This window comes from Nestor notabilis, unplaced genomic scaffold, assembly GCF_000696875.1.
Source record: "Nestor notabilis isolate BGI_N333 unplaced genomic scaffold, ASM69687v1 scaffold9192, whole genome shotgun sequence".
Classification (NCBI taxonomy): domain Eukaryota; kingdom Metazoa; phylum Chordata; class Aves; order Psittaciformes; family Psittacidae; genus Nestor; species Nestor notabilis.
In genome coordinates, this window is record NW_009917873.1 from 39,118 (window position 1) to 54,115 (window position 14,998).

The 14,998-nt window shown below is 39.7% G+C and overlaps 1 protein-coding gene across 1 annotated transcript in view; it reads right to left on the reverse strand.

The window, feature by feature from the left end:
* The window catches only part of MBOAT2 (membrane bound O-acyltransferase domain containing 2), a 74,301-nt gene that overhangs the window by 29,506 nt on the left and 29,797 nt on the right, over positions 1 to 14,998 (reverse strand). Inside the window, exon 5 of the mRNA XM_010009443.1 lies at positions 2,322 to 2,417. Coding sequence (XP_010007745.1) covers positions 2,322 to 2,417 — 96 coding nt within the window. The remainder of the gene's footprint in view (positions 1 to 2,321; positions 2,418 to 14,998) is intronic.

The window sequence follows — 14,998 nt, forward strand, 5'->3', positions numbered from 1 at the left end:
GCCCTCACATTAATTCTAGCTGCCTAGCTAATACATCTGTCATGGTTATCATAGCAGACCCCAGTGTTCTTTTGCTTCTCAAGTGGCTACTCCAGTATCATAAAGGATTTGGCTGAGGATCAACAATCTAGACACTAAAAGAGGAAGAGTCCTTCCTGGAACAGGGAGGCTGGGAACCAGAATTTTAATGATCTGTTTTAGGTGCTGGCAGAAAGGCAAAGGAGGCGGTGGAAGGCTCACTGGCAGCTGGGATCTGTTAGTACCGCAGCCAGGACCACGCGGCTCTGCACAAGCACCTCCAGCATGAGGTCTCCTCAACTGTTTCCACTGTCAGTGCATTGATACCTTCCTTCAAACTTTTTACAGATTCCCTGGGACACCTCAGATGGGTACGGTACGCTAAGAGAAGTATCTAAGTAAACAGACATTCAAACCTCTTTTGGTGTTCAACTACTACACATATCCTTGCCAACATCTTTGTGCTGGGGTTCAACAGCTGGTTAGGCAACTTTTGTTATTTACTTGAGCTTATTCTCTTCCTCCAGAACTAGAGACAATTGGTAGAAAATAGCCCCCTTTGCTTCATCTTCTTTCTCCCCCTATTTTGGAAGTAATCCTTGTCTCAGGCCTCAAGGGAGCAGACACAGTATATTGCCAGGTGCATACATCAAGCTCCCAAACTAGTGCATGAAAAGATGGTTTTAATTAGGCAGCTCTAACATGCAATCAGAGATTTGGATCTAGGCTTCAGAACAGTTCTACCCAGAGCACAGCTCTCATAAAGCTTTGAATGTGTTTAGACCTAGCAGAAATCTCTGAGCCAACACCAAACCAAGAGTCACATCTGAGCAATGGTGTGCTCAAGCTCTACTAATAGTTTTGAGAGCAGCAACAAACGAGTGCAATTATACTGTTTCCAGAGTCAGCTCAGAGCTTTGATCACTGCTAACTTTGTACATTTTGACCCTACAGTCAACTGGAATGGACAGCATTTGGATTATAGTTTTACTTGTAATGGTGAAGGTTTAATTCAACCCTAATCAGTGAACCTAGTTTTAAAGTGTCTTTATGCACGTGTCTATGTTGCAAGCTCCCATTATAGCCAGTGGAGATGTAGCAATAGTCAGGGGCATCTGGCAAGTGACCCACTTCACATTAAGGTAGGTAGATAGTGGTAGGGAAGCTGAAATGCCCTTCAGGCTCTACTGTCTACATCAGTCAGATCTCCACTGACTACAATTGGAACTTGGATATGTGGCTTGAAGGTAGACACTTGAATGTAGGAATAAATGTAGAAAGATGTTTCAGAAGGTAAGACCCAGCTAAACATGACAGAAAAGATGAATTTAACCATAAAGCTTTTGGCTTCAGCCTGCAAGTTGAGTTTCTGGGCTACATACCTTTTACCAGTGAAGACTGAAAAGTAAGAAGGCTACCGAGCACAACTCTACTACACAAGTAACACTAAATTACAAACACCACTGCCATTCATAGTGTTCCTGAAAAGTACTTACTGCATTTTTTTAAGCAGACTAGCAAACATGCCCCATTTCTTCCCCCCTCCCCAAAAATAAATAAATGCCCATTTTCCTTTAGATCAACAAAAGCACAATCACAGTGGCAAACTCATTTATAGGAGATGTTGTGCTTCGGTTCCTTGTGTCTGAAGTAAAAAGAAGAATCACCCATGTTGTTGTTTATTCACTTTTCCTATTTAATTTTGTTTTGCTCCTAATTAGTGCTCAAGTCAAATATAGGTTTAAGTTCATAATATAAAATAAGGTCACATATAGACAAAAGTTTCTGTTTCCAAGGGCTGTGTGACTGCTCCAACACACAGATGCCTCTCTCCTTAGCTTTATCCTTCTGGAACAGCTAACATAAAAACAAAAAAAGAAAGAAGCTAAAAAGCTAAATTCCATAAAACATTCAGATTTTCCTCACCAAGTGGTATCAGACTGTGCCAGGCACACAAGTGCATCAGTACAATTCAAGTTCCATCATGTTGTCATAGGTGGTAACAGAGTCTTAGGGGAAAAAGCAAAAGCAAAACAATTTTGCACTAAATTTTTTACACTCTTCAGACAGGAACAGCAGGCAACAGACAAGGCATTAGTGGTTCTGACATGACACAACTGCTCCCCGAATTCTCAATTTGCATGATTAAACCATAGCTACTTACATATTTGCATGTGTACCAAGACACATGCACACACCCAGCTCCCTCACAAAGTTTAAAAGGTTGACACACTTAACTTGTCACAAAAACACGTACAGTAGCAATCAGGAGGACAAAACGGAAAGATTGTTTTTCTTCTTACCCAGAAAAATCAGCAGAATACTGTCCATAATCAAAGATATAGACTCTAGTAATTTGGCACACAGTGAGGTATCCCAAAGCAAAAACAAAGCAATACCTGAAAGGAAAATGGAAAAAAAAGCTTTTCAATGAAAACAAACATTTCTCCATTGAATAAACTACCATTTGACTATTACATAATTGGAGTGTGTAATTACACCTTCATTCTGGTTGGAGTTTTTTGGCAATATTTATTCTACGCAAGCACATCAACTTACTTTTAAATGTGCACAGTACTCACAGAGTCTATTGTCATTAGCAAAAAATATTTATTGATGTAAATAAAACGGAATTTGTAAATTCAAGTGTCACTGTAAAAACTGGAAGTCCTATAAAGAGAAAATAAAACTGTCAAGTTGGGGGGTTTTTTAGTTCAAAGTTAATTTTTCTCTATGAGTATAAAAATGTGGCAAATTACACATCAAACAATTTCAATGAAATGTATTTCTACACATTCAAAATTCAGTACCACAAATCCCACTGCTGCTGTTTTCAAAGGAACTAGAAAAGGCAATTTTCAAGTACAAATATTAAAAGATATCCAAGAAAGAAAACGAAGAGGATGCCTTCCTGCCTCCTGTTAAAGCTGATCCTCAGCAAACTGAGAACCACCTTACACAAGTATTTTAAATTTAATTTCACGTGTAATTTTTTCAGGTCAGTGTTGGGATCCCCCCTGCCTGCCTTTTTAAGATGTACAACAGCACACTAGTGAGAACTGATTTGCCAATACACCTCACAGAACCTGCCAGATATTCTTTGCAGTTAAAAAGGATGGAGAATGCCAGCAGCAACTTCACTAATCCCTTTGGACTTTACATATGAACTTCATAGTCTTGAAGATTTCCACACAACTTGGGAAACATCCATGGTAATGTAATCAAACACGTGTTTCATGTTCACAAGACTAATGTGCAACCCCTACAGCAGGCCGTATTACACATTCAGAATTCATGAACCAAATGGAAAATCATGACTAGGACTTAGGTGAACAGTGAGGGACGCTACAGGAAGACCCTGGAACGTGCTTTCCCTTTTCCAAATAAGTATTTTTGCCAAAAAAAAGAAGTGTTAATGTAAATAATTCTAAAGTCTTATAAATTATTCTTTAATCTGAAAGTTGCTGTACAGAACACTTGCAGTTTAACCTTTAATTAGGAGTTGTGCTAGATATAAACCACATAATAAGTTTAAATATCCAACCTCCAAATTACAGATTACCTTATATATCAGTAGCTAACCACACTTCTTCCTTTTTTGGGGAAAAAAAACCCAAAATAGAACAAACCAAACACATTCAAGGTGCCTGTTTTAGCAACCGTTTATTTTCTGTTTTCATGAATATTAATAATCCAGAAACGGTATTACATTGGGTGGCTAACTGGTACAAAACTATAATAAGAATCCAACAAAATTACAAAATAATTGGCTTATAATTATGCTAAATTATTTCAGCAAGAAAAATGATTTAACACAAAGGGTACGTAGAGGACTGAAGGTATCAGGAATGTGATACAACACAGAACTCTAAAAAATACCCAACAAACAAAACCCAGGTTTCGCACGGATGAGGAGTATGCGAGTTTGCCCACACTGCAATCAGCCCCAGTTCTTCCATTCACTAAAAATTCAGTATGATTTTCAGCTTTACCAACCTCTCAATTTACATGCTAAATAACCCTAGAATAAAAGTAACTTGTTACATGTAGAGGTAACTACAAACTCAGCCACAGATAACCATACTGAAAAGCCAAGGTAAAAATAAAACACTGTAGTTGTGTTGAAGAGAATCTCATTTTATCCCCACTGACAAGATCATGTATTCATTAACAAAAGTCTATTCACAGTATATTGCAACAGGTCTAAAACAAACAGAATTGCAAAAGTAACTAACTACAGCTTTCATAACTTAAAGTGCTATCCATAGCAGCAATACCTACTTCGTTAGGATGAGAAACACTTGTGTCATTAGGCCCACACCCTCAGATGGAAGAAAACACACCAGTTTCTACCTCATATAGTTTATGTCTCAAAACATTTATGCTGTTTTTAAATGAGACATTACGAAGACTTCCTTTTGCAAGCAGGCAGGCTATGGTGGTTAAGTACAACTGAAATAAAACTAATGAATATCCTATGAAGTAAAGCACTGAGAAGTCAGAAAACCTTAAGTTCTTTTCTATATAGTTATTATGGTACAATCCTATGTGAAAATGTAACTGCAAATTCCTGTCTCACTGAAGAAACACATCATTATTCCCGTTATCTTTCAAAAGCTTAGCATTTAAGTTTTAGACACATCCAGTCATTTTACTTATTGCATACCTCCCACATGCTGCACTCGAGAAGTCTGGGATTTCCCCATGAGCATTTCCTCAGTTCTTCTCCATGCATTCAAGTGTTTAGTAAAAATTGCATTCGTCTTTTAAGATGAATTTTGTGATACTCAATGTTACCCCAGTTCTACATATATGAGGAAATTGAGAAATGGAGAGGTTACATGGGTCTGAATACCAGACTGGGGAGATACAAGGTCAGTTATTGGGCAAACTTGTCTGTTACAAAGTTGACAGAAAGGACATCACCAGTAGCTTTCAGTCACACATACACAAATCGATTCCCAGGCGTTCCATGAAAGGTGAAGCATTTTATATGTAGCTAATAGAAGTAGTTTAGATCACATTGTAGTGCCCTACACTTAGGAACAGACTGTGGCAGCAATGTTACCCAATTATGGAACAGTGAAATGTGCAGGGCAGTTTAAAGGTTACTTCTTCATCTGCAGGTTCCTGTGGCTTAAATGCCTTCCAGCTTCTACAGCAAGTTAACGTTCTGCAATGAAATGACTGGCTTGGAAGATGAGGGGAGAGCAGTGGGTATTGTCTATTGACTTCAGAAAAGTTTTTGATGCTTGACATTCTCACGGACATGCTGATGATGTATGGGGCTGGGTGAGTCCCATACATCAACCCACAGTCAAGTGGGTTGAAAACAGGCTGAATGGCGGGGCCTAGAGGGTGATGATGGGTGGCACGAAGTTAAGTTGGAGGCCAGTAACCATCTGTGTACCACAGGGGTCAATACTGGGTCTGATCCTCTAACATCTTCATTTATGATTTGCATGATGGGGCAGAGTGCAGCCTCAGCAAGTTTGATAATGACACCAAACTGTGAGGAGTGACCAACACATCAGAAAATCTTGCTACCATCCAAAGGAACCCTGACAGGTTGGAGGAATGAACTGACAGAAACCTCATGATGGTCAACAAGGGGAACTGCGAAATCCTGCACTTGAGGAAGAACACCACCAGGCGCAAATATATGCTGGTAGCCACCCAGCTGGAAAGCAGCATGGCACAAAAGGACCTGTGGGTCCCTGTGGACACCAAGTTGAACATGAGGCAGCAACACATCCTTGCAGTAACAAAGGCAAGAGGGAGGGACAGAGCTTTCCCAACATCTTTAAGGAAGAAAACATCATCTGCTATGACACTTGGTCAGGAGCCCAGCTGGCACCTTGCCTCGAGGAAGCCAGAAACATCTGTCAGATCTAGCATCTGCTATCCTTCCCAGTACCCTCTTCCAAATCAAAACCTAACTTTACTATGAAAAGCCCAGTTAGTAAGAACAGTGAGAACATGAACACATCCCTTTCTGCCTTCATGATTACACAGCATTTCTCTGGTTTTGGAGTATGCTGACCAAAACGTCAGCCACACTGGTACTTCCAGATTTCCTGGAAATAGACATTAGCCATCATGATGAACATGGTGGAATTTTTCACAATCCATGTATCCATGCTGAAGTTGTAGTGCAGAAATGGAGGAAAAATAAAAGGCAACTTAAGCTCCTGAGATTCCAGATTCCATTGTGCAATCTAAACCAAAATCTGTCTTCCCACAGAGCAGTGAAACATGTTGCTTATGTTGCATTCACCAAACACAACTGTGAATTTTAACTATCTTCCAACTCTGTCAGCCACCAGGTCCAAGTTATACGCAGCTTGGAAGACTTCAAATTCTTAAAAGAACTTGCAGCCCATACAATGCTTTTCACCTTCCAAGTGCATCTCTGCATGTTAGCCATGCCATATTACATCCTTTATTGATGAGAAATGTCATTTAACCAGGGGAAGTTCAGCAATATGTTGTCCCTGCAGGAGATTTTAAAAGCTTACAACAGCTTGCGTCACTCCTGTTGTTTCTCCTGCAGGTTTGTGGTGTAACTTGCTGATCATCTTAACTCTCATACACAACCGGCTTTACTTTAAAAAAAACCTCAAAACAAATCTGAAAGTGTTTTGAAAACTTCCTAAGTATTCTCACTGCTTCTTACCCTCTTCAAGGACTCGTTCTCCAAAACCACCCCTTAGATCAGAAAATTGAGTAAGGTTTTGTAAAGCTCATCAACTTGAAGTTTTACCCAACTACAATACAATTAGTTACAGGCTGTATACGAATGCAATGGTTTTACCCAAGGCTAAGTTTTTTCCTCCAGAAAAGCAATTGATCTTAAAAGTCAATGTTATTCTATACCTGCTACTCGGTGAATAACGTATTTAATACATTCTATCTATAAAATTCTACCATTCCTTTAAAAGAAAGATACCAAGTAAACTAATTAGCTTTTTAAAAAGTATATTCTAATATAGTATACATCAAATATAGCATATTGTATACACATATTACAGTATATACAAAATACTAGGTAAGCAGCCTCTCCAAGCAGAACTCTACAGGTGTGCATCAAGAGAATTAATTCTATTAAAAAGAATCTTCTATTAGCAAAGAAAATACATTACCCTGTATTATTCTTTCTTGACCAGTCCTTTTGTCAAGTAACATTAATCAACATAAATGAGGGGTTTTTACCTGCATATATATATAGAGCCAAAAAAATTCCTTGTATGTGTATGTATACATATATACACACACACCTATAGTTCCAGTTCCTTCACATTACATGAACCTTCTTTCATTTTCCAGCTCAACATACATTTCCTATCACACTTACTACTGCTAAACTGGAGTAGCTACATTAAATAGATTTCTGAAGTACCATTTCTGCTAATACAGAAAACCTCAGCCTTATCCCTGTGCTCTCTCTCTTTTTCACCATTCTTACAAGTTTAGCAGAGTCAACAGAACATCCACACCAGCACTGCTCATCTACTCCAGTGCAGAGCAGTCTGACTTTGTTTGAACAGCTGATTTATTTTTTTTTTCCTACAGGCAAAGCCTTTCTATCCGGTGCTGCATTATAAATTTATTCCATGTGATACACCTACCATCCTGCCCACCACATCATCTATAACAGAGAAGGACATAAAAGCCACACACAAGTGGCAGTACTAGGTCAGGGAAGCCTCCATCTAGCCCAGGATCCAGGACTGTGCCCTCCCCAAAGCAGCAGCTAAAACACAGATGCCTGAGAAAGCAGATGAGCAGAACAAGCATCAGAAACTACTTCCCAATGCTTTCTCGGACTCAAACCATTAGTACCTGGAAGAGCTGGATTCAGAAACAGCAACCATACATAAAACAACCCTCAGCACACTTCTATCAAACTTTTGCTCCAAAGCACACATCTCCATCACCCTCTGTTGCTCCAAATACACTTGAGAAAGATCCATTAATTTCTGTATTTTCAGCATAGCTATGTACAAATTTGATAGCACAGAATGGACCAGCAGAACCTGCTTATATAAAGCTTTCGTGGTTTTATATTCTGTGGTTTAACAGCAGAACCCCCAGCTTTTACCCGTGTCCCTCAGAAACTTTGGGTTGCCAGCTAACAAAGAGCAAGAGTATCTATCTGCAGGTTAGTTTTAGAGCTTATCTGCTGATGGGCATGTGAGGCTGTACACAGGCCCAGGCTAACCATAACATCCATTAGCTGATTGTATTTACATAAGCAGGTGTGGGAGTTGCATTTTCGTTCAATTTTACCCTTTTGGGGCTCTCAGCATTTTAGTTATAAAAATATTCTGTCAAGTACCTACCATACCTATCTCTGTTTGCACAAAATGCAGCAAAAATAGAACTGTGACCTTGACAAAGGCATGCTTTGGGAGATGTCATAACAGCTTCTGTTATTTTAGGCTCTTCCCATGCAGTGGAAGGACAACACCAGTAAATGCTATTTCACTGGAAGAAAGTTAAATAAACCAATCGACACAGGGCACCTTTTCACCAGCTAGTTGGCACATACGGATTTAGCCTTGAAATGAAGGTTTCATGTCAAAATCTGCTCCTTCCATTAGGTTAGGAAATAACAACTTTTCTATTTTTATTTTTTTAAATATGCAATTATTGAGTCTCAAGAGGCAGCCCTGTCCACCACGTAACATTACACTGCTTTGATTTTTAGAAAAGGTGACGGAATAGCCTCTGAGTTTTCCCATGTCCTGCGCTACAAGCTGCTGCCTGGATTGGTTTGTTTGTTTTTCCTCCTGCTTGTGGCAACATAAAAAACATGAAAAATTAAATCGTCCCTAGTGCCAGAACTGTATTTTTGTCATAATGCAGATATATTGTTTTAATTCTAATGAGCAGAATTAGTTTTCATTGTTCACACAGAGAAACTCAACTCTATGCAGTTAGAACATACAATATTTGCTTGCAAAACTTCAGAGGGGAAAACACACATCAAGCAAAAAGTCCACAAAGCCAAAGCTAAACATCTATCTAAGTCTGTAATGATCACTTGTAAGCCAATAAAAATATGATTGGCATTAGCCAAGTTTTGACTAAATCACAAGGTAAGCTAACCTGCCGTTGATACACCAAGAAGAGACTCCTATTTACACAATTCCTGTTCAAAGTATGGATGCACTCTGACATACATCAGTGTTACTCAGAAAATTGATCAGTTTTATGAATAGTCAGTAACAGACTAAGAATGTGTGGTCTTAACCAAGTCCCAGTCCTCTCTGTAATTTGAGAAACCACTCTAAAACGTGAGCAATATTAATCCTTTAGAGCCAGTTGGATCCCTTCTGATCCACGCACAAGTCTGTCCTGATTACTTCAAGCAGAGATCCAAAATGCACTGAAGAAAACAAACAAACCAAATCACAAAAGCAGACTGCCTGTGAGCCAATTTCCAGAGAAGGAAGAGTTCATACCATCCTGCTTTGGTAATAAGCAATCCAGCTATCCCACCCCTCTTCAACCCTCAGTTGAAGATTTTTGGGTCTCATAGCTGCTTTAAAGCAAATTTAACAAGTAGACAGTTTTCCAAAATTTAGATGCAACAAGGGAGTGTAGTGATAGAACAAGAGGGAATGGATTGACACTCAAAGAAGGTAGATTTAGATGAGATATGAAGAAAGAATTCTTCCTATGAGGGTGGTGGGGCACTGGAACAGGTTGCCCAGAGAAGCTGTGGATGCCCCTGGAAGTGTTCAAGGGCAGGCTGGACGAGGCCATGAGCAACATGACCTAGTGGAAGGTGTCCCTGACCGTAATAGGGGGGTTGGAACTAGATGATCTTTAGGGTCCATTCGCAATAAAACTATTCTATGATTCTATGGCCAACAGTCCTACACAACATATGGCACAATGGCTGCATGTGGCCTCCTCCAATGCCGCTTGCTTGGCCTGCTTACCACTGCAGCACAGTGGCTTGCTAGGTAGACACCATGTGCTGGCATGCATCAGGCCCATACCTCTGGATCGCACGTGCCTACACTGGGCTTTGCTTGGACAGTAGAGCAAAAGCTATCCAGGTCCATCAGTTTCCTGCATAGGACCAGACACACAAAGCCATGGGATGTGAGGTTTCATGAGCTCCGCTGCTGCTGAAGCATTTGCAATGCTTTTGCTGGTTTTGTTTACTACAGATTTGCTGTAGAGGTTATCACTCACCTAATGTATTTTGATGTTCTGCTGCATAATGGCAACATAATGGTTTAGTAAAGTAGATCTTGAATCAAGTTAAATTACACAATCATTCCATTTATAGCTACAGGCCATATCCCAAATGCAACATTAATATATGACAAATACAACACAGATCTTCTTGTCAAAAACGAGTACTAGAACTTGGTATTTTCCACATGCTCCCTAAGTTTGCATTCTCCACTTTCCAACCTCTCACTCTACTTCCTCCAAATCTAGAACATCTCAAGGACAAGGAGATCAGATTCAGGCTCTCATACAAGGGAGAAACATCATCTACAACTAAATGGTGGGGAGTGGGGGGAGGAAAGAGGTTGTTTCCATGTCTTCCCTGGGATGGAAGAAACATGTTGTGCGCTTCGTTCTTGCCGTAAGTCTCCGAAGGAACATGGATCAGGAAGGGTGGGAATAGAAAAATTTATTTTACCCCTTATCAGACTCAACGCTGAGAGCTAAAGCTGACCCTGTCCAAAATCTTATTGTTAAATGGAGACAAGACATAAGAGGTCACTTAAGTTCTCTCTCACTTGAAAAACCATCATGTGTTATATCAACCCCTATTCCTGCAATCCCTTGAAAGTATAACAGTAAACAACGCAGATAAGAGCACTAGATCCAACCTTTTATAGTTTAAAAAGTTGACAATAGCACATAGCACTTAAAAATACACAGCAAAGAAGAAAGCCTAAGAGCTTCACAACAAAACATGTAAAGGCAGAACTCCCTGATGCTGGAATCTGCCTCACAAACCCCAGATGAAGGAAGGAGGCTCCTGACACATTTTCTGACGAAGATAAGTACTCATGGCAGCTATTTAATTTCTAAGATCCACAAACACTTCTACTACTGATGCTGTGAATTTTCATCTGTTCATCTATTTTTCTATATAATATTTGCCTACCTACATGATGTTTCAGCATCACAGCATGTATGTGATGTGTAAGTAACCTTTTTTTGAACATCAGAACCATGCCCACTATCTTTACTTCTGTAAACAAGCAGAAACTCAAAGCACATAGGCAGAAATAGGCAGAGATAGGCCTCTTTAGGAGCTAGGCAGCAACTCAACTTCTGTAGAATATTTTTAAGGAAATTAAGATGGTATTACAGAACATTGACAATAAAAGGACTATTGTAAGTACTAAAGTACAGCCCTACTAGTCATAACAGTTTAGCAAGTGTAAACATGAACTAATACAAAGTGTTTTCAACACTAAGTCATTTTATTTCAGTGGACCATAGAGCTTCATACACGAACTCACAGCCAGTAAAACAGAACAAGTTCTCTGCTGGCAAAACCTTACTGAAGTCAATCATTAAACCCGTTACTGCCGTCAACTCTGTACTTGGCAAGTATCATCTTGGATAAAGATAAGAGGGAGCTGTTACTGCCATTCACCCACTCACCACCCTGCTCTAGCCACACACCCCCCACTGTACCCCTTGTACACCCCCATGTGCTGCAGCTATTGCTTCTTCCCGGCTGCAGAACAGAGCTGATTCCCAGCTGCCTCAGCCCCCCAGAGCTCTGCTGCAACTCTCATCCTTGCCCAGAGACACACCACCTGAGTCAAAGAAAGAGCGCAACTGCAGCAACACCCTGAGAGAGGGGGCAGCTTTGCTCACTCATGAGGTGATGCCAGCTGGAATTTGTGTTCAGCCAGCCAGGAGACATTTTCTGCATGTGTTAAGGATGGCAGCAGCTGGGAAGCATACGGAACATGATTTGCTGAGAAGGTGGTTGTGCAGCCAGAATCAGTGCATGGGGCTGCTAGCAGATTAATAAACAACTCAAATCCCTGCGAGGTGGAGTATGCAAAGTGAAAGGCCAAGGGAATCAAATTTAGTTACAGGAACAGAATATGTGAATTATTCCAATAAGAAAGGAAAGCCAGGAGCTTGTGTTAACGACCTAACACAGCTGCATTTCCTTTTAGAACAATTCTGAAAACAAAACACCCTCTTTTACAGAGGAACTTTATCAGAGGGGGTGATGGTACAATAGAGTACACAGGGCGGGAAATAGATCCCACCCTATTTCTTGCCCTGCCTTCAGGAAGGAGTCAAACAGTTCTTTGATTTTAACAGGCCTCTGAGTCAACTGCAAGCTCCACAGCTGGTCTGACCTGCACCAGAGCTGCAGCCCTATTCCTTCCCAAGCTATCTACATCATCTTGCATCAGACACACATCTCAAGCAGCACAATAGCTGGAATAAAAGCTTTCTGAAAAATCTGATTTACTTAAAATATAACTTAAATGAAATGTCTGCTTTGCTCCAACACTTAACATGCCTTTAACCTGGAAAGCTGGAAAGAGCAATCCATTTGAGTGACTTGGTTCATTTCTGTCCAATTTTCTCCACCCCTCCTCTCAGCTAAGCACTACGATCACACAACAGTTTTCTATCTTCTGCATCCTTCAATCAATGCATGGCCATGCATATAACATTCACATGATGCATCGACTTCTGTCACAGTAGTTGTCATATGTTCCTGCAGAATCACATGTAGAGATCAGTCAGCTGTCTCCTGCTCCCAGCCAGGAGAAAACCTGTGGGTAGCTCCCTTTTCTTTGCTCTCTGGTGAAGCCTGACACCAGTTACAGGATGGCAACTTCTATTTTCATGCAGATTTGTGTTCTCCCACATGACAGACAAAGTATTGACTAATTCCAGGGATGAAACTGAGATACTCCACCAAGAGCGGTATGCAATAGAAACGGCACGGCAAGACACCAATCCAAAGCAGAAGTGAACTCTGTGCATAATGGTTATTTGTAGTCCTACTGTATACACATAAGGAAATACCTCAGACTGATGGCTATGAAGAATCAGTACCTGTAGATTGTTGCATGCAAGTACACAAGGAACCCATTGTGAGAAAAGCCTTGCATTTATCTTTGGAATATTTTTCCTTCTTCCAGTTAACAATGGGAAGCCAAACGAAGAAAATTAATTACTCAATGAAGTCCAAGTCATGGCACAATCATTCATGCGAGTGTCATGCATTAACCCCAGGCAAACAATTTTTCACAGCTACATTTATGATCTCTAAGTAACTGTATTCTCAGAATATTTATGTATATATTACACAAGTTTATGATTACATAAACTATGCTTTTTTTTTTTTAGTTTTGATTTACTTGGATACTGCCTTGATCCTATCTCCATACATATGTTTGAAGTTCGCTGCACTTTCAGCCTACGCTTGCGCTCTGCTTTGGAATCTCCCTGTTCTTCAGTTAAGGCGTACAAAACCACTTGTGTCTGTGATATTTTAATGGCTTCAAAATCTTCCCTAAAATGCCTAGAGCAATCAAATTATCTCACAATTAACTAAAAATAAAAAATAAATCTATAGAAAATCAGAACCGCTCACTTTGTTCCAGACAAAAGAATCACGAGACCCGGCCCTAACAACAGATTGTATAAAATCAACTAGCAGAAACTTTGGGGTAGATTTAATCACAGTATATACTAGTGGAAGAGGCTACATTTCTGTATAAATGCAGTTTTCTTGTCAATGCTAAGATAGATAAGGAATGTCAGATTGTTCAACTATCCTTTGAGATATGAAATCAAAATCATGAATTATTCACCTATATGTACACCCATATTAGTGCCATTTGTCTATCAGTCCTCATCAAGGTGTTCCACTACCTTCTGAATTATTCTCTCTCATTTCCTAGAACTCACTACAGACCTCAACTTTCCAATCACTGAGAAAAGTAATTTAAAATTCCCTCAAGGAAATAAATAATAATCAATCTTACTTCAACAATTTCTCTGTCCCATCATTCAAAACCACTTTTTATACCCACTGACAATCTGGAAATTTCCTCATACTGCCTGTTTATTCTGTTTTCTACAAGTAGGATGTCATCAAACACAATGAGCCATTCCTCATGTGATCTAATACCAGCTTTTTTTCTTGTCACAAACAGGGTGTCCAAGCAAATGAACTTCTCACTCCTGAATCTTTTGTAACACTGACTTATCGATGAACAACATCTTTTGCTGCTAGCAGGACCGCCTGGAGGCTGCAAGTTATGTACAAGGAAGGTATCTGCAATCATTTTGCCAGCTCAAAGTTTCCTTTGTGAAAATTTTCGTCTCTTAAATTCCTTCATCCACGGGTAATATAAAAGTTACAAGAGAATTCCAAAGAGACATTTATGAATTTTAATCCTGAGCTACAAAGAAAGAGACTGAGAAGAGAGTTTGTCTCGGATTTGTATTTTTCATGACTATACCAGTCCGAATTAGAAATAAGCTCGCATTTCTTTTTAATTGTAATTCTAGACATTATGTAGTGAAAAACTATGTATTTAGACTATTAAAAACCAAATATCATCACTTAGAAGTTTGTTAAACTTAGAGCAACAGTCAAGAAAGTGATCTACATGAAATAGTTTACACCTATCTGTTCACAGCAAGAAATACATTACACACATATAGAAGCAGATTACTATTACTGCAGTGACAAAGGCCCCACTGTGCATTAGATAATTCACCATAACATTGCTAAACAGGCAGCACAGACAGGCAGAACAATCAAGGAAGAGATTTGAATCCCAGCAGCCCAGGAGACCCATCACAGACTCATCACACAATTACAAATGGGTGACTTTTTGTCACCCATTTGTGGATGAAACCAAGATCCACACATACAAGTATTTCTATTTATATAGTTGTTCTTCAGGCATTCAAATTCCTGTTGTATAAATCCACAGAACCT